This window comes from Bombus vosnesenskii, unplaced genomic scaffold (assembly GCF_011952255.1).
Source record: "Bombus vosnesenskii isolate JDL3184/JDL3185 unplaced genomic scaffold, Bvos_JDL3184-5_v1.1 scf7180000013270, whole genome shotgun sequence".
NCBI lineage: Eukaryota > Metazoa > Arthropoda > Insecta > Hymenoptera > Apidae > Bombus > Bombus vosnesenskii.
The window spans coordinates 1,419,365-1,445,285 of record NW_022882928.1 but is presented as its reverse complement, the minus strand read 5'-3'; the positions used below and the strand labels follow the sequence as shown (position 1 = coordinate 1,445,285).

The 25,921-nt window shown below is 38.8% G+C and overlaps 4 protein-coding genes across 9 annotated transcripts; 2 read left to right on the top strand and 2 right to left on the bottom strand.

The window, feature by feature from the left end:
- Positions 1 to 43: 43 nt before the first annotated feature.
- LOC117230952 (glutathione hydrolase 1 proenzyme-like) lies at positions 44 to 4,362 on the bottom strand. The gene is made up of 11 exons (XM_033488925.1): positions 4,355 to 4,362; positions 2,973 to 3,126; positions 2,687 to 2,811; positions 2,459 to 2,598; positions 2,140 to 2,372; positions 1,899 to 2,059; positions 1,601 to 1,821; positions 1,129 to 1,324; positions 852 to 1,017; positions 630 to 776; positions 44 to 554 (listed from the first exon to the last, which is right to left on the bottom strand). The coding sequence occupies exons 1-11, from the start codon at positions 4,360 to 4,362 to the stop codon at positions 366 to 368; spliced, it is 1,740 nt and encodes a 579-aa protein (XP_033344816.1). The 3' UTR covers positions 44 to 365.
- Positions 4,363 to 6,230: 1,868 nt separating this feature from the next.
- On the top strand, positions 6,231 to 7,978 carry LOC117230960 (proteasome subunit alpha type-7-1). Its single transcript, XM_033488949.1, has 6 exons — positions 6,231 to 6,508; positions 6,767 to 6,893; positions 6,982 to 7,095; positions 7,174 to 7,307; positions 7,383 to 7,565; positions 7,640 to 7,978. Exons 1-6 carry the CDS (start codon positions 6,407 to 6,409, stop codon positions 7,727 to 7,729), a joined length of 750 nt encoding a protein of 249 aa, XP_033344840.1. The 5' UTR covers positions 6,231 to 6,406; the 3' UTR covers positions 7,730 to 7,978.
- LOC117230967 (membrane magnesium transporter 1) lies at positions 7,802 to 8,688 on the bottom strand. Its single transcript, XM_033488956.1, has 3 exons — positions 8,495 to 8,688; positions 8,331 to 8,383; positions 7,802 to 8,264 (listed from the first exon to the last, which is right to left on the bottom strand). Exons 1-3 carry the CDS (start codon positions 8,574 to 8,576, stop codon positions 8,088 to 8,090), a joined length of 312 nt encoding a protein of 103 aa, XP_033344847.1. The 5' UTR covers positions 8,577 to 8,688; the 3' UTR covers positions 7,802 to 8,087.
- Positions 8,689 to 8,743: 55 nt separating this feature from the next.
- On the top strand, positions 8,744 to 25,770 carry LOC117230946 (inverted formin-2). 6 transcript variants are annotated; one of them, XM_033488906.1, is made up of 25 exons: positions 15,911 to 16,011; positions 16,101 to 16,216; positions 16,752 to 16,911; positions 17,033 to 17,066; positions 18,777 to 18,918; positions 19,022 to 19,201; positions 19,315 to 19,710; positions 19,794 to 19,982; positions 20,085 to 20,146; positions 20,219 to 20,407; positions 20,503 to 20,674; positions 20,770 to 20,877; positions 20,955 to 21,025; positions 21,124 to 21,250; positions 21,374 to 21,626; positions 21,747 to 21,871; positions 21,953 to 22,094; positions 22,193 to 22,327; positions 22,464 to 22,614; positions 22,694 to 22,821; positions 22,906 to 23,031; positions 23,140 to 23,294; positions 23,392 to 23,749; positions 23,818 to 25,406; positions 25,480 to 25,770. In XM_033488906.1, exons 1-25 carry the CDS (start codon positions 15,945 to 15,947, stop codon positions 25,744 to 25,746), a joined length of 5,442 nt encoding a protein of 1,813 aa, XP_033344797.1. In that variant the 5' UTR covers positions 15,911 to 15,944; the 3' UTR covers positions 25,747 to 25,770. The 6 variants fall into 6 exon arrangements, 2 of the variants coding, with proteins under 2 accessions (XP_033344797.1, XP_033344798.1); XR_004492886.1 differs by lacking the exons at positions 16,752 to 16,911; positions 17,033 to 17,066; positions 18,777 to 18,918; ... (18 more) ...; positions 23,818 to 25,406; positions 25,480 to 25,770 and adding exons at positions 8,933 to 8,952; positions 9,047 to 9,204; positions 9,552 to 9,654; ... (8 more) ...; positions 11,327 to 11,635; positions 11,725 to 12,262; XR_004492887.1 differs by lacking the exons at positions 16,752 to 16,911; positions 17,033 to 17,066; positions 18,777 to 18,918; ... (18 more) ...; positions 23,818 to 25,406; positions 25,480 to 25,770 and adding exons at positions 8,744 to 8,952; positions 9,047 to 9,204; positions 9,552 to 9,654; ... (7 more) ...; positions 11,157 to 11,262; positions 11,330 to 12,262.
- Positions 25,771 to 25,921: the final 151 nt, after the last annotated feature.

Here is a 25,921-nt window from a genome sequence, read left to right as displayed (position 1 = left end):
TATGTAAAAATTAGCGTCATTAAATGTACGCCTGTGATTTTCAAGTATCTAATAAAATTTATGTTATTTTTTATATAACATATATCTGATGCTTATATCTGTTGAGAATCTTAAAAAGGTCAATTAAACATTTATTTCGTCACAAATATTAAACATTTTTGCGTTATATGTAGTTTACCGATGCTTTTTGAGATACTATATGACAGAAAAGGAGAGCTTGGTAAAGATATTTCTGTATAATCATACTGAAACATTTTTCTGTTATTCCTCATCTCTAACTTACTGTAAGCGTGTAGGCACATGTGTGTGTATGTGTGTGTATGTGTGCTTTATTCATCAATGAATATTCTACCACAAATAATCATTTAAAAGCCAGCAGTTCTTCCTTCCCTGCGAAAGTCTGAGCTAGCAATTATTTCTCCGTTTTGTTTGGATATAGCTGTAATTGCACTTCCAATTCCTGAGTAAGTTGAAACATTGTGTCCAATGCTAGATAAATAATTTAACACGTCCGGAGAAAATCCTTTTTCATTTTGAACAACCATTGGTAAGAGCTGGAATTTCATAAAAAGCGTTATTGATAGTTGGAAATGCGCAATATCGAATGACGAATTGACGTTGAACTTTACCTGATGATGAATTCTAAGCGTATCAACAGCTTGTTTTACGTTATATCCTGACCAAAGATTTAATACCATTGCTATTGCAACTGCAGAGGTGATTTTAGTTCCGCCTGCAGCACCAATTACTAGACGAACTTCTCCACTATTGTCTACCTTTACGAACAAGAAAGAGAAACAATAAGATGGGAATACTCGATATTTATCTTTTAATTCATAAAGTACACTTACAACGATGGTTGGACTCATAGAGCTCATAGGTCTTTTTCCAGGCCTAATGAAATTCGCTGGCGAAGGTGGTACGTCGAAACCATTAGTTATGTTTGGAGAACTAAAATCGTCCATTTCATCGTTAAAAATTATCCCAGTCGATCTTGAACGTCTCATCGCGCCAAAGCTATCGAATTGATATAGAGAATTAAAAGATACGTCTTTTATCCTATTCATAGGCGTAGGTGTGCTTTTGAAAATTGCATTTAAAAGTAGAGAGCTTACAAAATCAACATACACTTGATTTATCGTGGATGTGACTGATACAGCCGATCCGTCTGGAGCTAAGACAGAAACGTGAGATGTCCCTGAATCCTCTGGTGTGCTCATAACAGCACCATAATATTTCGGATCATTGTTTGTTTTATTAATTGTAATTTTATTTCGAATACTGTTGGCATAGTCGATGGATGTCAGATTATCAAGCACGGAAGCTGAAAGGATTATTGCTTATGTAAAATAAAGAAGAAACATAAGAATGTTCTCGGATGTTAATGATAAGATTTTAAACTTTTCAACGAAAATATCTCATTTCAAATATCGTATGTTTATTAATTCCGAGACATTTGATTCCAAATTTACGCTTATCGCATCTTCTTATCTAAAATGATTTAAAATAAAGTTCTGATGGTATATCATAAAATACAATTGCTCTTCATTACGTATGATTATTGCGGTTGATAATTAGATAATGTAAACTGCCAACTCACTGATATCGACGAATTCAGGATCAGCCAATTCGCTTCTCTTAGCGTAAGCCCATTTAAACGTTTCGACTATAATTTGCCACATAATTTTGTTGTCGTGGTGAGGAACCATGCCGTGAAGAACATTCATAATAAAAGCTAGAATCGCACCTGAACCCGGTGGTGGTGCGGTATACATCGTTAAATTCCCGATCGTTGATTTTATCGGTTTCATCCATTTTACTCTATAATAAGCATATCATTCACAAATTCATTGCCAATTTTCCCCCACTAAGCATGTACATCGAGGGTCCAAACAAACCTGTATTTTTGTAGATCTTCCTTTTTAATGATACCGTTGAAAGTTTTGATTTCTTCGACTAAGCTATCAGCTATAGTTCCGTTATAAAATATATGGGGTCCATGACTTGCGATCAACTTTAACGTCTCTGCCAAACGCGGCCTCTTTATTCTATCATTTACCTAAAAGAAGCGAAATTTTATGACGACCAATGTTTTAATCGGGGACTATGAAAGAAAAACAAGCGTGACAAATGTGATACCTTCCATGTTGAATTGGTAATAGGATTTATGAGGATTTCCGCCAAAGACTTTTCTGCTCTTATTAACGGCTCTTTACTCGTCAAATACGAGGCCAGGTATTTAGTTACGAGAGATCCAGTGGCGCACAAAGAAATAGTAGGCTCAAATAAATCGGGCCATGGCAGTTTTCCGTATTTTTGATGAGCTTCCCAATATCCGAGTAGTTCCCCCGGCACAGCTATTGCTAATCCACCTTTTTCGTTTACACGATCAAATTAATATATCTACACTATGTTTGCAAGTAACAACGATATGTAATAAAAAGATCAGACAGCTTACCGAACAGCGCTAAATCAGGGTTGCTTTGAAACATATCCTCGTGCGCGTCAGATGGAGCAGTTTCCCGCGCATCCAGATAATTGGCAGTTTTGGTAGTAGAGTCCCAAATGGTCATTAAAAATCCACCGCCCAGCCCCATGCTTCGATTCATCGAAGAATGCAACGTTATAAGACGAGAGTTCGAAGACTAAAGATCATGCGTACATGTATAATCCAAGTTTAATTTACCTATGTAATGATGCAACGCCCTCGCACAACAGGGATGCTATAGCTGCATCGACAGCCGAACCACCTCTCATCAACATACCGGCACCTATCTGAGCGCATTCTTGTCCGTTCGTAGATACCGCGCCCTTGCAAACAGAAAACATGAGTTCAGATCAACGTAAGAGTCGCTTCGATCGCGATGGTAAATATAATAATTGACGTTCCTTTCTCCGAACGAAAGTATGTAAATCGAGCGACACTTTAGTAAGTAAGCAAATGAAAAAGTTTATCTTACATCATACTTTACCTTTGTATATATTCCGAAATACGAAGTACCGCCTGTGTATTCTGAATTCTTATTCTCTGTACCAGTAACGAGTAAAACGATTATTATCGTTAGTATTACAGTTAGAACTACAGCGATGCTCACCCCAAGTATTACAGCCCTCTTTCTGCTTAGTCTGCACGAAAAGGAATTGTTTTCTTAATCTTCCAAAATAATTCGGAAAGAAAATATTTCGATGATAACAACATTTTTATTGGTTCTAATAAATTCGCCTTTATCTTCGAATCTGAATAGAAACAGATTGCGTTTGTCTCTTATTTTAAATATGCGGAAGAAGGATGCACGATTACTTCGAGTGTTGATATCGACCGTTTCGATCGAATCAGCAAAATGAAATTCGTCTTATGTAGAAATATCTTTACGTACTTAAAAATGTTATCGAGTGATTATATGCATGTATATATACCCTTTTATAATAACAAACTTCGTAAAGATAATTAAAACATCTGTGATTGCCTCCTTTTTACGTTGAATATCAACAAATGATATCAATTATTTCGCGTTATCTGTTCGGTAATAACAGAAGTAAAGGAAATACAATATGAAATCCGATTAATCAAAAATTTTATTTTATTTTTCCATATTATCGAGTGTAAAAATAAAAAGACACTATATTATTAAATAATTATAAAATATAATTATTTATAATTATTAAATATAAAGACACTATATATATTATATTATTGATACATACATACATGTATGTAATACGGTTACATCTATATATATATATATACATAATATGTATATTATATGTATAGTATATTGTAACTTGTTTCCTTCAACTACTTTAACGATGACAGAACAAAGTTTGAAAATGTAAAATTATTTAAAAAATTAACGAAATATAATACGGCCGCATCGTATCTGATAGTACTTCGATAAGAAATGTAAATATTATCTAAAACTCACATATTTCGCGTAATTGCTTCATTTTTATGATCCATTGCATAAAACTTGCGTACAGTAATACATACTAATTCTCACGTACACCATGTAATGTGCAAAGAACATCACTATATAATCATTTAAGATAAACATTCGAAATGAATAACACTTGAGAATGATTTTTTTAATTTGTCAAAGCTCTAAAAAATTAAATTCAGTCTTTATTAAATTAAATCCTGTCAGTTTTCACCGAAGCAACTCCTCCGTGTTAAAAACGATCTAAGGACTACACACATAGGTGCACGAGTAACTTCCATCGAGGACAAATGTTAAAACTCTGACACCGATTTCGCACAATAGTTAACGGACATTTGCGTAAAAAAGATTTTACCAAAAAGAAATCGTTAGACAGGGATAATAAATGAAGTGTCAAAAATAATAAATATTTTACCAACCCGATCATATTACGTGAACAAACACAGCATAAGAGAGCTCTCAACCTTGACTGAACGTTTCACCAAGCCGATCGTCGCCTTTTGTACTAGCATGATACAGATTCTATTTATTCATCCCCACTACTACCAATACATTCGCAAAGTAGTATCCTACTATTTTATTTAAAAATCTATCTTAAAAATGTATTTTACTTAAGAAGCCTCCAAAGTTGTTAATATCTTTTTTAATATACAGTACGCCAAACGACAAAACGTTTCATTAATTAATATTATAATCTTTCTTTAATACCTGTTGCATTACCTTTGGAACGCTGGTGTTATTTTTAAAAAATTTGCTTCATTTATTGTATCTTTCTCGATACCGCGTACATACCTTTTTCATTTGTTCTCCAATATATGATGGTTTTCTAAGAACGCAACTCATTACAGCAGTAGATACATGCATACTGCTCTTCTCATTTGATAAGTTTTTAAAAATCTAGAAACGATAACTTGGCGGTTTTTACAAGGACGCGACATGATATTATTTTTCGTAAGTTTTTCTTAATAAAAAGACAGGGTCGTAATTCTACGTGTTAAGCGAGCGACAGTTATGTATTGATTGCAATATTTTTTCTTTTTCTCTTGAAAGCAAATGTAAGTTATTTCTTACATTTTTGGAAAAACAAGCAATAACAAACAATGTGTTATGCAAATGTGTTATGTCACTATCGATATATGTATGTAAAAACTGGTAGAAAATGATCATGGACATAGCAATAACGGAATGAAGCATAAACCACTACTTTAGACTTTAGGCGAGGAGAATGAAGTTATTTGCAGTGGGGAGCGGGAAACACGATCATGTGGTACTTTGGTGCCGCATTGCTGATTGGTTTTAGCTGAATGCGCGAAATTTCAAAATGAGACTTTTAGTTTACAATTACACATATAAGATAAAACATTCTCCGTAGAACAGAGATACAAAGTGTTTTTTTTATATATCAGTGTACTGACATGTTAATGGTGTTCTATAAATGCATATCATCGAGACGTAAGAATTTTATAAATATTAAATATCTTTATTGTTTTTGTTTGGTATCTAATTTTGCAACTACCATGGGCATAGACAACTATACAATAAATTCAATAAATTATTATTTAATGAGATTATATAGAAATAGAGATAACTAGAAGATTATCTTTCATTTTTCTGCACATAACAAAGCATTATGATTCATATTCAACATGATTCAGCGAATTTTTCAACACCATATAACTTATCACCGAGCGATTAAATGTTAATCTAATTACCTAAATATCGAAACTTCGATAAATTGTGAAATTATATAAATTGAATCGTCAATATCAATAGCATAAGGAGATTAAGATACATCGTCAATAATTTTTAAATAGAATTCTTTTTTATTGATTTTATCATCAATTACATTTATTGACGCAACGCTTGATACTCATTGATGCGTCGCTTACATTGATGTGTCGTATATTCGTTGAGGTATTAATGGCTTGTTTTGCGATATAATCTAAATATCACTGTCAAGCGTGCTTTGCTTAGACATATGACTTTCTAACTTCGAAAATAATTCACCTCCAATAAAATTGCTTAGAAATTCATTAGTTAGGCCGGTAACTGGAAATTTCTTACCCATATATGTACTGCTACTTTTGCATAACGTATTTCTAATAGTTCTTTCACATATATGTCAAACTGTTATGACATTATTAGATGAATATGTCAATTCACCTAACTCACTTTTACTCGATAAGAATAAGATTGCGCTTGCGTGATCATAACCAATAGCCAATACGGCACCAAAGTACCACGTGACCGTTGTTCCCTTTTCCCCGAAAATGACTTCAACCCCGCATCCTCCATATTTCAACCCGTTATTCCTATTGTCGAGAGAAATACGTTCCGCTGTATTACCCTCTATCGGTAAGAAATGGAATCAAGCCTCTGAATGAGTAGCGAATGTAGCGATCAGTTCGAAAAACGGCGAAGTCATTTCGTGGACGAAGTAAGTGAAGTGCATTTTTGTAAAGTTTGAAATAATGACAGCAAGGTACGATAGAGCTATCACGGTATTTTCACCAGATGGGCATTTGCTACAAGTGGAATATGCACAAGAAGCCGTGAGAAAAGGTTCTTCTGCGGTACGGTGATATATTTTGTCTAACCTCTTTTATGTTTGCGGTTAAATTGTTCAACTTTCTGTATATCTTTTGCATTAAGTATATCTTTCTCTCTATATGAAATTTTGCATAATAATATTTAAGTACGTTTAAATGTGTATAGTTAATAAATTGAATTTAAAGTAAATTGAAATACTTTTCATATGTATGATGTATGTCTTTATGCTTTGTAATGTATATCTTTGTAAAAGGAAAATATTTTTAATTGATTTATATCAGGTTGGCGTTCGTGGTAACGACGTAGTCGTTTTAGGTGTTGAAAAGAAATCCATTGCAAAACTTCAAGAAGAACGGACAGTTCGTAAGATATGTCTCTTAGATGAACATGTTGTAATGGCATTTGCAGGTTCGTTTATAGATAGATCTTTTAAATATTTGTAGTATGATCTACAGACATACTATATTTTAATGTATATCTTGTTTTATGTTCTAAGGCTTGACAGCAGATGCAAGAGTACTAATTAATCGAGCACAAGTTGAGTGTCAGAGTCACAGATTAACTGTAGAAGATCCAGTTACATTGGAATATATAACTAGGTACATTGCAGGTAAATAAACATATTTTACTTGTTACATTTCAATTATGTCTCTGCTTATAAGACGAATAACTTGATCATTGCTCTTAGGTTTGAAACAGAAATATACACAAAGTAATGGTAGAAGACCATTTGGAATATCATGTTTGTTAGCTGGTTTTGATTATGATGGTGTTCCACACTTGTATCAAACAGAACCCTCAGGCATTTATTATGAGTGGAAGGTATGTCACCTGCATAAAGACTATTCTTGTTAATTGCAAAAGAAAAAAGAAAAAAATATTAATTTCTTTTTAAAGGCAAACGCAACAGGTCGAAATGCTAAAACAGTTCATGAATTTTTACAAAAATATTATACACCAGAAGAAGTAGCGACAGAAAAAGGAACGATAAAATTGGCTATTAGAGCTTTACTAGAAGTTGTACAATCAGGAAGAAAAAATTTAGAAATCGCCGTAATGCGACGCGGTCAACCTCTACAGGTATATAAAGTTTACGACTCTTATTTTCTATCTTTTCCTTGAACGATTCATTTCACATATTTTTTATGCTGTAGATGCTAGATTTAGATACCATTGGAGAATATGTTACTGAAATTGAGAGAGAAAAAGAAGCAGAAGCTGAAAAGAAGAAGCAAAAGAAGTGATATCTTTACATGAAATTACATTTATTCTTCGTTCATTGGTATTTTGCATAAAATAAATATAAAATACATGAATAAGAAAACACAAAGTTTTAATATTTATTTCATTTGTATTCTATTGTTACATCTATTAGAAACAATATGTACATTCACACATTTTAATATGTGATTCAAAATTCATACTATATTACCACAAATATCTTTTTGTATTTGTTATACATGTAATAAAATTATGATCAAATAATAAATAATTACTTAAATTACACAATTCCGTACATTACAATATACTGCTTATTGAATGACGATATTATTGTGCCTCCCCCAAAAATTAATAATAAAAACATAGGATTCACTATATGTGTTAAGAAGATAAAGATCTTCCACGATGACTGAATATTTGAAATGATGGAAGATTTCTTAATGTTTCCCACGATTTGTTTTCTAAATCAACCACTGCTCGAATTTCCTTAAAATCACCGGCAATATACATTACTCCATACATAACCATAAATAGACTGATAATGCCTTGTATTAAAATCTGTAATAAAAACGTATCACCATACTTTTTATATGCCAGGATTTGTAAATCTAATTTTATACATACATCAATTGGTAAGGTAATGAATTCCTGTTCAGTTATCCGTAAATACGAACGATCTGTGAATTGCATTGCACAAAGACAATTTAAGATACAAACAACTTAACCTAAGACATATTAAGGAAAGGTAATTCGATCAAAAAATTCTTAATTATAACTGCAGTACGTACGTTGGGCAGCTGAATATGCTGTATGTAATATTGACAATAGTCCCATCAACGTTATAAATTTGTGTAAAGCGGTTGCAGGCATTTTAGTATTATAAATTATAACGAATTATTAATTTCTATCGATAACTTAATACCAACAACAGTAATCCTCATACTCATGTCGTCTCAACTGTACCAAACAAGGCTTGTTTTCACTAGTTTTTGCACATACACGAAAGAGAATAATACGAGTTATCTATATCTGTAAGTAGTCCTTTTTTATATTATACGGCATTTCTAATTGTATTGTATTATATTTTTAAGAAATCCATTTAAGTACAAGTAGTTTACTTAGTTTTTAATATGTTGCAAGTACAAATTGATCATTTATTAATCCATCTACTGGCTATAATGTGGATTTCTACTATAAAAGAATATACTGCCACCAGAGGACGTATTCATGTACAATTGTATTCATGGTAAATAGTCTAATGAACTGATCAAGGTAGTATATGCAAAGGTTGATCGCTCTCTTTGTCTGTCTACGTACACATTTAAAATGTTTGTTTATAGTTGATAATCGTCCTAACAATACTAAGAATCATGGATTATGAATTTAAACTAAAAACTGATACAGATCGAACGAAAGTCGAAGATCTTTTTGAATTCGAAGGATGTAAAGTTGGAAGAGGAACTTATGGGCATGTCTATAAAGCTCGCAGAAAGGAAGGGTTAGTGTTTCTAACCTAACATAGAAGATTGCGTAGCATTTAATACTATTATATTTTACATGAATAAGAATAATCTTTAATTTTTCATAAATTGTATAAATTTATAGGAAATATCTTTTTGTTATTAGAAGATTGTAGCTTTTACTTCAATGTTTAAATAAAACTAATTCCTATACATGTTTTGTACGGTTTCTAGAATTATCTACATATAATATACACTGATTTATTTTAATTACTCTAGACATTAAGTACATTACATAAAATATTTATACAAGGTGTGAATTCTTTTCATTTTATCCTTTTCACTTTCTATGATTATAATGCGTATATACTTGATATTTGAATAGAGTACCAGATAGCGAATTAAAATCTCGGCCAGACACAAAGGATTTTGGCCTAAAGCAGATTGAAGGTACAGGTCTTTCAATGTCTGCATGTCGAGAAATTGCAGTAAGTATTGATCCTTTCTTCTATATGTACATCATTATATGTAGTAATAATAATTTTACTATAAATATTTTGATATGCTCCTTTCTACAGTTACTTAGGGAACTAAAACATGTAAATGTGATTACGTTAATTAGAGTTTTTCTATCACACATTGATCGCAAAGTATGGTTACTATTTGATTTTGCTGAACATGATTTATGGGTATGTTCATGTTTATTACAAATACTTCCTAATAATACAGCTATTTTATTAAACAGTACTTTCTATCTTGTAGAATATTAATAGCTTCTTATTTTAATCCATAGCATATAATAAAGTTTCATAGAGCAGCAAAGGCTAATAAAAAACCTGTTATGGTACCAAAGGGTATGGTAAAATCTTTATTATATCAAATTCTAGATGGTATTCATTATTTACATTCCAATTGGGTGCTTCACAGAGACTTGGTAATTTATTATTATTTGCAAACGCTATACATATATGTGTAATATTTTATGTATGATTAACTTGATATATTATAATTTAGAAACCAGCAAATATCTTAGTAATGGGAGAAGGAAATGAAAGGGGACGTGTAAAAATTGCAGATATGGGTTTTGCTAGATTATTCAATGCCCCCTTAAAGCCTCTTGCAGACTTGGATCCAGTCGTAGTGACATTTTGGTATAGAGCACCAGAATTGCTTTTAGGTGCTAGACATTACACGAAAGCTATAGGTATTTTTTATATATTTAAAAATTAAAATTAACTGTTCGTGCACAATTGCTTCCAAGTATTTTCCTTCTGTTGTTTCAGATATCTGGGCAATTGGGTGTATATTTGCAGAGCTTTTAACTTCTGAACCTATATTTCATTGTAGACAAGAAGATATTAAGACTAGCAATCCTTATCATCATGATCAATTAGATAGGTAAAGATTTTGTTTGATATATTACTATGTTCATAACATAGAAGATAAGACAAAAAGAAACGAATTTCTTTGATGTTCAGGATATTCAATGTGATGGGATTTCCTTTGGAAAAGGATTGGGAAGATATTAAGAAAATGCCAGAACACCCTACATTATTGAAAGACTTTAAAAGATCAAAGTTAGTATTTTTTTAAAAGTAGTTGTCTTACAGAAAAATTAAAATTTGTAACTTAATTTTAATTTAAATATAAACCTTTTTACAGCTATGCAAATTGTTCTCTTACAAAATATATGGATCGACATAAAATTAAACCCGATAGTAAAGCGTTTAATCTGGTGAGGCTAAGTAAAATATTTTAAGCCTTAACCATTTTTCCGAATAATAATATTTAAACATTTCAGCTTCAAAAACTGTTAATGATGGATCCAAATAAACGAATAACTTCTGAACATTCTATGCAAGATGCTTACTTCCAAGAAGAACCATTGCCAACGCAAGAGTATGTTTGTAACGATTTATGTGATATTGTCTCACTCATATCGATCGATTACTGGTAAATCTAGAGTCAATCTAATTAAATAATGTTGTAGTATATTTGCCGGTTGCCCCATTCCTTATCCGAAACGAGAATTCTTAACGGACGACGATACAGAGGAAAAGACTGAAAACAAAGCACGGCAAAATCAACAACAAACTGTGAGTGTATATAGATTTATTCGTGTAATTGGTTTCCCTTCTTACGAATTTCGTAAAATTTTAGCAGCAAAATCAGCAACAACAAGGGAATGGCGATCATAATCATGGACAAAATGCAAAGCGGGTGAGACTCAATGGTCCTCATGGGGCTCCAGAATTTCATCAACATCAGAGTCATGCAATGACCCATCAACAGCCTCCAGGGATGGTTTATTCTACAGCACAACCAACGCAACCGTCAAATTTTCATCAACGTTTTTAAACGATTTCGTTTGAACGATTGGATTCATTGATAGAGCAATTAAATTATCAGTTTACCGATTTAATCGATTTCTGTATCAATGAACAGACCAGTGATTCCTGTATATTCACAGTACGATAATATAACTTTATTTATATATTGTATACATGTATATGTCTTACAAAGTACTCTTTAGACTTTACATGCATTTCAAATTTCAGAAATATCACATTTACGACACGTTAGTAATATTACTGAAAACAATATATCGATTTCTTGCCCCTAATAAGCGACATCAGTACATTTTTGGTAATGTCAAGAACATCTGAGAAATCATAAAGCTCCCAAATATCCTTGCGTTTACTTTACGTTTAACTACTAATCAAACGAACAAACGAAATATTATATTGGTAGGATAGGGGAAGAATAAATGGTAGCCCGAAAAAGGTAGAGTTTGAAAAAGGGGACGAATGAAATGAAAAAAGAATGCAAATTGGAAAGTAAATGTGGAGTCTTCATCCAGAGGATGACGAAGACGAGTGAAGTTGAATTGAGCGAAGGGAAAGTACGCATGCGCGGTAAATCATTCCGCAGCAAGGTGGCGGTCCGTTGTGCCGCGCGCTCCTGAAACGCAGTTTCCGTGAATCGGTGCTTGACGAAAAAAGTGTGCGTGAACCGCGTGTTACTGCGATCGAGATGCCGATCAAACTACGGTCCATTTATTCGCCAGTCAACTCGTTGTTTAAATGAAAATAAAAGGTGAGAAACATCTTACGTATCGAACTATGTACGCGACTTTTCTTTCCTACTATTCCACGTTTTGTCAAGTTCCATTAATCTAGAAGATGAGCACCTGTCAAACCTGGTCGCGTTCCCTTTTTTTTTTTTTTAGCGAGGAACACTGTTGTCGATGAAACTTGCTTGTTTCGTTAGTATTGGTTCAAAATAATTATTATCCGGGTATTTTTTACTTTTTCCAATTTATAAATTGGTCTGTTGTTTTCACAAATTCAATAGCGCACGCGTTATTTTCAGTTTCGAGCGAATATTCGTATTGCACAATACTAAAAAATCTCTTGCGTAATAAACAACGAAAGAATTCTAATCGTGTTGTATAACATTTTAAAAAATGATGCAGTATTATTTGTCGATTTCTCACTTTGATTTCTCATACAGTAAATGAACACTCGATAATGTTTTTCGAGCGTTAGTGATGAAACATAATGTTTCTTAGATTTTGATCGGTAGCTGCAAACCGTAAACAGTGATATTTTACATAGCTGCTAATATTGCGTAATTAAAAGCCATAAAATAGGTATTTTCCCTTAAAAGCATTTTTTTCGTGACGAAGAAAAAAAATGATAGAAGTTAAGATTTTCAATTTTGAAAATATCAAGAAACATTATAAATACAAAAGTAAAAGTAGTGGAGGGGGAGGGGGCGATCCTGACCACTATAATCCAACAACCAGTTGAGGGCCATGACCACGTTGCGACAAGGTAACCGCAATTAACTCGGATCGATGTATTAATCGAACGATTCGAAATCCTAACTGTTTCCGAATCGTGTTGAACAAATATAGGAAATATGTTAATACAGTTAAGACGATACATGGTACATATACGTACTCATGTATATATTTAATGCGAATTAATCAAGACGTGCTATCCACCAAATGCGATTCGTCGCAGACATATGTAAATGTTTATGTTTCCTGAGAATTCTGTTATTATATTCGTGACAAAAAGCAAAAGACAGAAAAATCCAAGGAAAGATAGACATTTTGTTTCGCACAAGGACGTTCAGAGTATTCTATTCTAACTTTCACACGAAGACAAACATGACGAAACTAGCAATCTCGTATCCTCGTATCTTAGTACGAAGATCAGTGCAAAAGATGTTCGAAACTTTGTATCATGAACGGTACCCTAAGTATCGGTACCCCGAAACAAAATAAAAAGACGCTGATTGGATAACAGAACGATGCATCGATTATCGATAATTCCATTGGTCTCTTCGTAGCTTGTTACGAAAAGATTCAGGATAGCCCTATCGTACATGGCTCTATACATGGAGATGGCCTCTGTTCGATATACGTTTTCTCTAAAGGAATAAGTAATCAAGGTACGATTCGGAAATATCGCGGTAGATCGCACACTTGCTTCTGGAGCTAATATCAAAATGCCGAACGATGATAGTTGGAACAGCGAAGTGTCATTCTCGTCTATAGCTGCAAAGATCTATAGAAAAATCTATCTTGCCAAAACGTGAACGCGTCCACGCGGACCTACAGACCGCGATCTTCCGTGAATTCGAATCGCGAACATGACGTGATCGCGATTCGCATGGAATTCTCTTTTCGGTGACGAACGTCCGAGAAACGACATTGGCGATGGTCGAAACTTCTTTTGTCGGTAGTGAAAGACGTGGGAAGAGAGGAGAGCAGATTGTCGGTGAACAGTGAACACATACTTAACTTCGCGCTGTCGTACGCGAAAGAGAACGAGAACAAGAATGAGAGACAGAGAAGAGAGGCGAGGTCAACAAGGTACCCGATATGGTATCCCACGTCCGTCGAGAGTGCTATTTCATGTATATGTATGCCTAAATATACACGATACACACATAAATTCGTACACGCGTTCGTAAGATCGTCTCTGCTTGCCTTTGAGTATTAGGAATCGTCACAACTGAATTACTAAATGTAATATTATACACGGCTTTGCGATCGCTTTTATCGCCGTTCCTTTTCGTTCGACCAAATTTCATCGATCTTTGGTATAGGTTATTTGGTATATTCGTCATACCTTCGTATAGGAACGCCTGTAAATTACGCGGAACGTTCGACGATTCGGTTTTCGAGCGATATCCTCGCCCGAAAGATTCATTTTGGTAAGGCACCATAGACAACGAAGCTCAACATCGAAGCGTATCTTTCTTTTCATTCTTTCTTTTTCTTTTTTTTTCTTGTGTCAATGTATCGGACCGCCCGGCCTTCCTAAGATGGCCAGTGCCACCGTAAATGCAGACACGCAAGTGCGAACTTGGAGGTCGTCGGTAGGAACGATTGCAGGAAGCACCGATGACTTAGTACGGCTGCAGCAAGGCGTACCAGCATGAATCATTTCTACCAGCTTCTACTGCGCTGGCGATATATTCGGAAACGTACTCGTGAATCTCCCTTATTTACGATTAGTAGTCTATTGGTTTCTCGTCGTTTGAAAAAGTGTCGTCTACATCGGTGTTCGAGAGCAATCGTAACGCGTTACTCGACATTACACATGCACTGCAATTTTCAGATCTTTCGTCACCAGCGAAAGTCAATTTATCGACGAGAAATTTGCTCTTAGCTTTACCGACACGATCCATATCGAACGATTCATCCAGTATTTATTTACACGTATATATAATACGTACTCCTTAATCGTGGCCCTTAATAATATTCAAGAATCTATTTTTAAACGTGACTAGAGGTATGCGCATGCATACGGTGACGCAATCCTATGGTCTTTCCCCTATATTTCCCTCTCTCCCTTTCCCCTCTTCTTTCTCTCTCTCCCTTTCACTCTCACTCTTTCGCGCCTCTTCACCCCTCTTTTTCTTTCCGTTGCTTTCCTCCTTCTCTCTCTCTTTCTCTCCCCTTCCACTGTACGATTGTGTCTCTCTTTCTCTTCTCGTGTCCTCCAATGTAAGTAAGTATTTACACTTATGTATTCTTCGACGACGTACATATTTCTACATTCACGGTCTTACGAAGCGGGAGACTTCATTTTTCGTACAGCGACTTCCTTCGTTTCGATCTTGCTTATTCTCGCTCCTCCATTCATCCAACACGGCATACCGAATGAATATCGAAATCTCCAACGAAATAACTTCGATATGCTTTAAAAATCGTAAATAATGTCTTCGACAGTCGTCACTTACCAGATTCTTCCCTTTTCTATCGGAGTTCGATAATTGGACTGTAAGTTGCGGCCTCGTACGAGACACGCATAAAGAAGAGCGTGTCACGTTGACGCTCGATCTAGACCTCGTTCTAATTCAACTTGGTTTTATCTTGTTTATTTTGTTAATAGAAATTGAAGCGTTTCCGTGGAGTCGTAGTGTGGCGAGATGTTTTCAGAGGATGATCGGTAACGTTAAACTTCAAGCTTCATTGAAATCTCATTAGATCGTCGAACCGTAAATCCGTAGCGAGTACGACGGTATATCAACTCGTGATTCGCAAATTATGGTAAAAGAAGTTGACTGGCCGTTACGAAACGCTATTAGACACGGTATATTAGATTTTTCCTTCTGTGTAACGTAATTACATTTATGCGCTACTTTGTTAGTTTATCGAGTTATCGCGTAATTAAATGACGGTAACTTTTGAAACTCGATCAAAAGCGTTTTCGTTTGTTTCAGATTCGGCGCACAAGGTTTCTCAAATGCAGCCGATATGGATTCCCACGTTGGTCTCGACTACATCGTGGATAATCCCGATTACTGCGTCAAGCTCGCCACGGGTAAAATTATTCAATGTTCTCGATAGCTCGAATGTCAGATAACCAGCTCCGATTGCATCCTATTAATCGCATATCTCGTTGAATTTCAGCCTTGGACACAGCGTGTCCCTCGGTTAAGAAGCAAGTGGTAGAATTGCTTTCGGCGCTGTGTGTTTACAGCCAGGATGGAAGACAGAGAGCTATCGATACTCTTCACGCGTATCAGGTGATCGAACTTGAGTAACAAATTCGAACATAGATCGGTTGTTCGTTCGTTCGCAGAGTAATGAAGTATTACCTCAAAGAACCGCAATTTTTATCGTGCTGGTATTAGGTAGCGTTTAAACGCAAGGTTGTCGTATCTGTTCGATGCAGGCACAAAGAACGCAAAGTGGCGTGCTAAGTTTGCGTAAAAATCACAGTTCAAGGTCTCTCTCCGGCAAACAAAGGACAATAGATATATGTTGCTTGGAAGCTCCGTTCGCGAGAATCACCAGGCTACGGCTACGCTATTGCACGCTACACAAACGATGATTCTATGCGACACGTTTTCTTATCGGAAGCCAATTCGTTCTTTGTATCGCATCGCAAACAAATTTTGAAAGTCGCAACACCGGAGTTGGTGTTCGCGCGAGCGCATTCGTCACAAACGCGAACGAGAACGTTTAACGTCTTTTACGTTCTTCTTTCTTTTTTTTTTTTTTTTGCATTTCCATCTTCGTTTCGATAGCGGAGAAATAACGATCGGTGACACGTTGCAGAAAAGGAAAAATGAACGATATCGATTACGAATCGTGGTGGAAGAGTTGCAGAACGCCACTGCCGAAGATTATCGGACCGCACTATTGGCATTCATAAACTGTTTAGTCATCTCTACGCCAGTGCTGAAGGATCGCATAAGAATTCGCAACGAGTTCATCGGTTAGTAGGCAGATGTTGAAATTTCCCAATCGCTTTTATATCGTTGACGATGTTCTAGAATAGATGTATCTGGGAGAGAAACGAGCAATATAGCCTAACACGTGATTTATCTCGGTTGCAGGTTTGAAGCTCCTTCCGATTTTGAACGAGCTGCGGTGAGTACAGTACGACGACCTGGATTTATGACATTAACTGATTAACACCTTAACATCGTTGAATAATAAATAATAATGAACGTTACGAAAGGGCGCTTTATTGTACCCACACCTTCTCATTTGCACTTAATGCATCGTTAATATCGCGCATGCATCGAGCGTCGCATCGTACGCAACTAGCCAGAATTATTAAACGATTGCATCGAGGATTGGTTGACTAACGAAGCAGCGATACATTCAGCCTATGCGATGTACGACAGTTGCATGCACTAATCCAATCATCGTGTTCGCATTTCCGTTCTCCCTCTCTCGTTTTCAGGTGATCACATTTCCACCTATTCTCGTTTATGCGTCCATACGTACGATGGTCGCGTCATACCGCGATATCTTTCGCTTCGCTGTCGTGCGCAAGCGAAACAAAAGTAAGACGAACTGGACGAAACTATGATTGGAACTACAATTATTTGCGTGGAATCGCGGACTCGCAGTTTTGTCCTTTCTGTTTAGCCCTCTACAGGAATAGTACGATCTGTCATTCCTCCGCGGGATGACGGACGAACAAACTATTCTTGATCGAGCAAAACCAATCGCGTGGAAGCTGCTTTAAATATCGATCGAGAAAATCACCGGTCAGGATTTACGATAAAAGGAATCGTGACCGATGCGTCCGATTTCGTCAACGTTCCCTACAAAAATTCTTGTCGATCTTTCGATTCGTTGAATCGTGTCTGTAATAAGAACGTTGGAACGATGCGTTTTAGTTCGTCTCGCTGTCTGTTCCCGTCTTTTTCGCCGAATTCCTCGTGAAATTCACCGTTCTCCTCGTAAACGAACGGCGCGCGATCCGAAACGTAGAGAAGGTGAAAATGAAGGAAAGATAGAGAACGAGGAAGACGAGGAGAAGATGGAAATCGCGTGCGAAAGCGAAAGAACGTTCGCGCAAAACGGAGAGGAGCAAGGGAAAAAAGAAGAACCGAAATACGTGGCTCGAAGGGAGAGAGAAAAGACCGAATTAACTCTCCGCGAGTATGCTCGAGCCGCGATGAGATGTAGCTATAGCTGGTACCAACGGACTCGGCTGGAACGCCGCCGCGCCGTGATACCTCTCATTCGTTTCAATATTTATACTCGTTGAATGCTCGTCGAGATCGTTCGAAATCTCATAATTCGTGGTCGTCTCGCGTTTTCTTTCGCCTTTTACATGTCGCGCACGGCCTTCGTCGAGATACACGCATTCAGTTACGCGTTCACTACGAGCGAAACAATTTAACGAACCTGTTATCGCCGTTTCGACGATACACGTACGATACGTAGTGTTTAGTGCAAAGTGATATATTCTAAATTTTATCCTTTGATTCGAGACGATTCTTTGCGTTTAAAAGTTAGTCCGTCTGGATAATCGTAAATAGAGTAACTATGTCGCACCTATGTCAGGAGCGTAAAGCGTAAGATACGATAAATCGGTTGCGCCGTGTGCGTCAGCTCGCTTTGTTCCGCATAAAAAATCGGCGAAACGAAAAGAGAGTAGGAGAAATAGGATCGACTCGCGAAAGCAAGAAAACCGGAGGGAAGGAAAAATCGGTAGGATAAAGAAATAGAAATTGTAGAGAAAACAGGCTCGTGTCGAGCGAGACGAAAATAGAGCGAAGAGCTCGACGTAAGGGCTTAAAACGTACCCGGATCAGGAAGGTGACGCGATTGTTCTTGCAGGAAAAGCCACGCACCGGATCTGAGAGTGCAACTCGATGTTTTCGACGACCAACGAGAAACCGACGAGGAATTATCGAATCACGGACCACCTGGAATCGATCTTTCTTCCCACGTGGATGTCTTTTATGCGATCTTTGGACAAGTAAGAACTCGATATCGTTAGACGAAACTTCGCAGACCTTCTGTTTGCGCTTGACGTTATTAGATACGATCGATAACTTCTGTTCCGCGTCCACTTTATTTAGATCGCCGATACACCGCAAGAAATACCATTCTTGAGTATTCTGCAGCATCTGTTACGGCTGGATCCGAAAGATGCTGCCAGCGATCTAGCGTGGGATACGGCTGAGACGTTGGTTCATAGAGCTACGCTGTTGGAGAATCGAGAAGACGCTACCAAATTGTTGCGCTCACCTAGTCTTCAGGTAACGACTCGCCTTACAATTCCACTCCCATCGAATTTCCTCCTACAATGGCTCCGTTTATTTCGCTTTTATCGTTGGAAAACTAAGAAATGAACGAGTAATCCATTTTCCAGACGAATCTCTGTTGTCACTGTCGAGGTACCGATCAGACGTGTGGAGCCTCGCGAAAAGCGTCGTTATCGGTGAACAATTCGACGACGCCTCTGCCACCTTTACCGCCTCCTCCTCCGCCTCCTGTACCCGTTGATCCATCGGGTACAAGCTCGCCGACACAAAATCGCGTTTTACCACCACCTCCGCCTCCACCGCTTCTCACCGGCAACGCTACGTACGCCGATGCATCGATGGATCCACCGCCAATTCCACCGCCGTTGCACGCATTACCGGTCACACGAGTACCCACCCCCGAGCCGCCGAATAATCACGCGAGACTACTGCCGCAACAGGAAATACCCACCCCCAAGGCAAAAATGAAAACCATCAATTGGAACAAGATACCAAATCACAAGGTTCGCTTGTTTGCTTAACGACCTCTCGATCTTCGTCGCGCCCATCGATATCGTTTTATCGTTTTGGATACCATGATTCCTAGGTGATCGGAAAGCGCAACATTTGGTCTCTGGTTGCCGACGAGCATCAGAATTCTCCCATGGCGGATATAGATTGGGCAGAGATGGAAGGGCTGTTTTGTCAACAAGTGCCGCCGGTATTACCAGCCGCCTCGTGCTCCTCCTACGGTGCAAACTCCGATGCCGAGAGACGACGTAGGGAACCGACCGAGGTACTACGTATTTACGTATTTCATATGTAACCTTACATAGATTTTTGCGCTGGTCACTCGATCCGAATTTTCTTTCACGAGTTTCTTTCCAATTTATTTCAGATCGCGCTTCTCGATGGCAAGAGGAGTTTGAACGTTAATATATTCCTAAAACAGTTTCGAAGGTAAGCGAACTATCGCGATCTTCTATCCGAGACATAGAGATACGGATTGAAAACGTTGTCGATGATTTCCAGTTCGAACGAAGATATTATTCGGCTTATAAAGGACGGCAGTCACGACGAGATCGGGGCGGAGAAGTTGCGCGGCCTTCTAAAAATTTTACCGGAGGTCGACGAACTGGAAATGCTCAAGAGCTTCGACGGGGACAAGTCGAAGCTCGGAAATGCCGAGAAATTCTTTCTGCAACTGATTCAAGTACCAAAGTAAGTATCTTCGACGTAGTTTCTTATCATATGTATTACGATAGATGGCGGAAAAATAGAAATTGAAATAAAATTCGCCTGGTGTGCCCTGCCAGTTACAAACTACGCATAGAATGCATGCTGCTGAAGGAAGAATTCGCCGCTAATATGAGCTATTTAGAACCAAGCATCAATTCGATGATCCTAGCTGGTGAAGACTTAATGACGAACAAGCCACTTCAAGAGGTGTTGTACATGGTTCTGGTGGCCGGAAACTTCCTCAATTCGGTACGAAAATAGAACGAAAGCACTCGCGTTCGTTGGAAAATTGACGCGCGCAAATGCGGACACGTAACTAAAATTATCGTCGTCTATGTACGTAGGGTGGTTACGCTGGGAACGCCGCCGGAGTAAAGTTATCCTCTTTGCAAAAAATAACTGAAATCCGAGCGAATAAACCAGGAATGAACCTTATACATTACGTAGCTCTGGTAACGTATATTCTTCGTGCTTCTTCGTTTACGCGTATCGTTTCTAGTTTATGTTCGAACGTTTCGTGCACCCGTAGCAAGCCGAAAGGAAGAGGAAGGATTTGCTGGATTTCGCAAAGGGTATGACCACTCTGGAAGCCGCCACGAAGTAAGTCCTTCGCGAAAATAATCTACTCGATTTAAACAACAGCTAAAACGTTCTCTCTTTTATCCTTTGTCGTGTGTGTGTGTGTTCGTGGTACACAGGACCACAACGGAGCAATTAAACAACGAATTTAACGCACTCGACACAAAGATCAAAAAGATCAAGGCACAGATTAATTTTCCTTCGACGGAAACCGACATACAGGAACAGATGGCACAGTTTTTGCAGGTACCGCGTCTTTAATGATTACTTGGTTGTTGGTAAAACAAAGAAAAAGGAAAAAGGAGGAAAACGTTAGAAAATCATCGAACGTGTCAGGAAAATCTGATTAAACTCGCGCTTTTGTCGTAGATAGCGGAACGAGAAATGAGTCAATTGAAACGAGACATGGAAGAACTCGAAACGTTAAGACGATCGCTCGCCGAATTTTTCTGCGAAGACAGCAACACTTTCAAGATCGAGGAATGCCTCAAGATATTCCATCAATTTTGCCAAAAGTTTAATCAGGCTGTCGCAGAAAACGAGAGACGTAGAATTCAAGAGGAACAGATATTGGCAAGGCGCAAACAACGAGAAGAACAACTTTTGGCTAAAAAACGACTACGTACGTGATATAAATACGTGTAATCTTTGTCCCCTTTTCTTTTCGTCAAGTCGTACATCAGCCTTTCTCTTCGATCGTTACATCGTATCACAATCGCGTCATTTTACCCAAATGTTACAGTGACCAATAACCAACAACAAATCGAGGCGCCGACCTCTGAATCTGAATGCAATTTAATCGGTTACGATCCTTTCGATCTTGCTAGCGGTTTACCTCAAAGGAATTACGGTCGTCCCGACGTTAAGGTATACGTTTCTCGTTTACTTCTTCGAATCAACGAAAATAATCATGTTCGACTTTCGATTTTTCCATTCTCCTTGATTTAGATCAAAAGACTGCAAAACGGGGCTGTCACTTCCGACGAAGATGTCTCGATAACCGGATCGCCTAATATTCGACGACGTTTAGGTTCTTGTTCCGGCGGAATCGTCGACCAGCAATCTACCAAAGAAGAAACTTACTCGCCAGGTATTCCAACTTTATTCCTCGATCACGCGCCTTACTTTTCTATCGGGCACGACTTATCCTTCTTCGCTACTGTTCTGCGTCTTCTCTCACGTTCGCAGATGTTACCCCGAACGGTACCCTTCGTCGTCGAAGAAGTCGAATACCCTGCGAGGATGACGACGGTAATTTAATGGACTTCTTAAGGACGTCGGGTCAAGACGGCACTCGTGAAAGAAAATCGTGGGGTAGCTTAGGTATAATCAAATCGTTCGCTCTTCTTTTACGATACGTAAAATTCCTTTAAGAGATTTGTTCTTCGTTCGTCTAACAATAGTAGTAGTAATAAGAATAACAGTAATAATAATCTTTTTCCCTGATCAACGAGCACAGATCGGTCGTGGGCAAGAAGAGCACGCGGCCAGTCTCGCAGAAGCGATCTATTAAACGCAGATTTCTCGATCGATCGCGAAAGGCCGAGTTCTCCGTCACCTTTGCTCGAGAGCAAACCTTTCTTGCAAGAGGAAGAAACGAAACCTGCAGGGTAAGCAACGTTCCTAATCAATCAATCAATCGTGATGCGTGTGCTCTGTAAATATGCGTTTATGTCGAATCGTAAATAGGAAAGCATGGCGGCAGAAGATCGAGGCATGGTTATCGGAGAACGAGAAGGAAGACCGTGCAGGCGAAGAGCTGCAGAAAAAAGCAAGACAGTTGCACCATGCGAATCGACGCTCCTACGAGGACTCAGGTAAGTATCGAGTATATGCGTACACACGTACTAGCGTATATGTACATTGCGAAACGTTTTAAACTCCGTTGACTTAATGCGTAGAGAGCGAAGGCAAGACGAATATTCAAATCGAAGCTGGTTCCACCCACGATACGTACTCGGAAGTTTACGACTGGCGGCCGTCCGTTGAGAAGACAGATGTGATGCGCACGATGGAAGCTATCGAAGGTTATTCTTTCTATCGTATTGCACAGACCATCTTTACCATTTCTAGCAAATTTCTTTCTAGTTTGTAATTACGAATCGAATTCGAATACGAACTTGTTTTCGTTCCAGAAGCCGAGACGCATCCGTCGCAAAAGGATAAATCTCCTTGGCGAAAGTCGAGCCTGAACGTACCAAATAGTATGGAAGAGACTGACCCGCGTTATTCCCGCAGGCTAAGATCACGACTGAGCGCAGAAAACGTATTAACATCCAGCACTTTGCAGGTTGATACACTTATTTGATCATCGAGTACCGATTTCCCTCTTGTCGACAAAAAGAAACGATTGCAAGTTTTGTCTTCTGCTTCTCTTCTTATTGCAGTCGATCAAAGAGGAAGAGAGAAAGAAGAATAAGACTACCGACGTCGTGAATTCAAACCCTCAAGATGAGTTAACGATTTATCTAAGACAACCTTACGGCGACTCTCAAACCGCTGGATCGCGGAGATTTTCGAAACTGAAGAAAGGCGCTGACGAAGAGAAGATCACCGACAAGATCGAGATCGATTCTGATAATATAGAAACACCTCCAGCAACTAGAAAGTTATTCAGTCCGCCTAAGGAAGTGAAGCCGGTTGAGAAAGAACCGTGTAAAAGAGAACGTTGCAGCAGCTCTTTTCAAAGCAGAGACTTTAAGAATCCAATGTCGAAAAATGTAAATAACACAGACTTCGGAATAGGTAAGTGGTGTAAAGCGTTCTCCGCTAGTAATTTCGTTACCGTTGTCGTTATCGCTGATCCGTTTCAGGCAATTTTGATCGTTACTCGGCGGCAAGGAGAACACGAAGATACAAAAAAAATCAAGACTCGACAGAGAAAGACTCGAAACAAGAGTCGATGGTCGATGTCGAGTCGTTGGAAGCGAAACCAGCTGACCGTCCGCACTCTCTGCCACTGTCGGAGGAAGAAGGACACGGCGAAGATTCCGTGCCATCCGTTTGGCAAGAGAAATCGAAACGGCAGGCGGAATCCTCGAGTTCGTTCGATATCGACACCGCATTGGCAGAGATCGCTCGTTCCGGCGAAGATCTTCAACGATTGTCGCGACCATTGGTGCACCGAACCTCGAGGCTACCGGTCAGTCAACCGTCAGCCGTCGTCGCCGTAACCAACACCGTTCTAAGTCCCGTGATGCAAGAGTCTCGACCTCGAGAATCCTCGTTGACCGTTCTCGCGGAAAGAGCTGTAACTAGCCGCGAACGACAGAGGACCATGATCGATCCTAGTCAGGTAAAAGAGGCGATCAGACTGACCAACAATCCGCCGAGTCAGGTGAACGAATGTCAGAACGTCTCAACGTGCCGATCTCGAAAGCAATCTCGATCTTTTGGGAAAAACGAATGCACGAACGATGAAATAGATCTAGCCATCGCCGATTCGAATCGTTGCCAAGAAAACGCAGATCCTGACGTCGAGATTTACCACGACAAACGAGCCGAATCGACGCTGCGAAACCAAAGCAAGATACAATCCGTACGATCCAACACGGACGGTTCGGTCTTTCATCCTAGATTCGTGCCGCCTGATATAAATGTCACCACCTCTACCCCCTCCTCTTTTTCTTTGTTGCCTGCTTCCGGAAAAGCTCGAGATCAAGAGATGAACGACGAAGGTTTCGAGGAAACGCAGAGTTTAGTTTCCGAAACCCTCAGTCAAGAAACGTCCTCCGGAAATTACGAGACGGATACCCACGATTCCACGCGATGCTCTCCAGCCGAATTACGCTATTCTGGAACCGATAATCATCCCCCTGTTCACACCACCATCGACCACATCCAGGTAACCGAACACGATCCGAGCAAATCGATCGGAGATGCGACGTTGAAAACAATGTCGTCGCCGTCACCACCGATCTCGAAAGGGTTCGAGAAACGAACGGGCTCGATGAAACACAGCAGCGAGAAGTCTAGCTTCCTTCCGAAACGGACAAACGCCTTAAAGCGGGACGTTTCAGTGAGAAAAGCGGCGGAGTCGATGCAACGAAATTCAAATCTGACGTTCCAATCGAACAACAGTCAGACGAGGAACGAGGTAGAACGTTCGGGATCGAGAAGCAGTCTTCGTAGTTCGCGAAGTTCCTTGAATAGCGCCACGTCGGTAAACACCGTACGAAATTTAGTTCCGAATCACGCACCTCTTCGTACTTACACGTCAGCGATTTGCGCGTTAACCAACGATTTGCGAAAAAGTCCGTCACATAGTCCGTTACCGCCGAAAAGCAACGAAAAACGTCGAACGAATCCACGCGCGACGGTCACTAGAATACCAGCTAGCAGAAGCAGTAGCAGCGGAAGCAGCGTGGGTCCAACTGCGAGAACCGCTCGCAAGTCTCTCGGGGTAAGCATTCAGCTAGCCAGCTATCTTCTAATTTTTACGACAGTTCGTGTAAAATAAATCGTCGTGTTTTCAGTCGACCACCGATGTGCAAAAAGCAAACAAAGGACGAGCGCTCTTCTCGCGTAGTAGCAGCAGCGGAAGCGGCAGTAGCATGCGTCCACAGTCTTTGCCATTAAATCGTGTAAACGTCGAAAAGGTGCCATCGTCCATCGCTAAAAGTAAGTTGATTCACCCAAGAAGTGGAACCAGAAATCACAGTTTCATGAGACCGACAGCCGCAAGCGTGAACAAAGGTTCCATTCCGAATCTACCCAGGAGCATCAAAGGTTTGGTCAAGTAATAATTCTGTAGAAAAGAAAAAAGATTCGCTCAATACCGATTGACACGCATCGATAGCCGTTGGCGATGCTCTACATATGCTTTCTTCTAACACAATCATTATCTTTAAACACTCATCAGAGTTTCCTCGTGGAGTTTAAATCGTTCGCTTTGACATAGAACATCGAAGTCGTGTC

Coding starts and splice junctions, on each gene's coding strand:
- LOC117230952 (XM_033488925.1), bottom strand. Junction 2,812..2,972: donor ATTTCGGAATATATACAAAG/GTAAAGTATGAT, acceptor TCTGTTTGCAAG/GGCGCGGTATCTACGAACGG. Junction 777..851: donor CTATGAGTCCAACCATCGTT/GTAAGTGTACTT, acceptor TTGTTCGTAAAG/GTAGACAATAGTGGAGAAGT.
- LOC117230960 (XM_033488949.1), top strand. CDS start 6,407: ATGACAGCAAGGTACGATAGAGCTATCACGGTATTTTCACCAGATGGG. Junction 6,894..6,981: donor TGTTGTAATGGCATTTGCAG/GTTCGTTTATAG, acceptor TTATGTTCTAAG/GCTTGACAGCAGATGCAAGA. Junction 7,308..7,382: donor GCATTTATTATGAGTGGAAG/GTATGTCACCTG, acceptor TTCTTTTTAAAG/GCAAACGCAACAGGTCGAAA.
- LOC117230967 (XM_033488956.1), bottom strand. CDS start 8,576: ATGCCTGCAACCGCTTTACACAAATTTATAACGTTGATGGGACTATTG. Junction 8,384..8,494: donor AGCATATTCAGCTGCCCAAC/GTACGTACTGCA, acceptor TGCAATTCACAG/ATCGTTCGTATTTACGGATA. Junction 8,265..8,330: donor TCATTACCTTACCAATTGAT/GTATGTATAAAA, acceptor TTTTTATTACAG/ATTTTAATACAAGGCATTAT.
- LOC117230946 (XM_033488906.1), top strand. CDS start 15,945: ATGGATTCCCACGTTGGTCTCGACTACATCGTGGATAATCCCGATTAC. Junction 19,711..19,793: donor ACAAGATACCAAATCACAAG/GTTCGCTTGTTT, acceptor CATGATTCCTAG/GTGATCGGAAAGCGCAACAT. Junction 21,026..21,123: donor ACTCTGGAAGCCGCCACGAA/GTAAGTCCTTCG, acceptor CGTGGTACACAG/GACCACAACGGAGCAATTAA.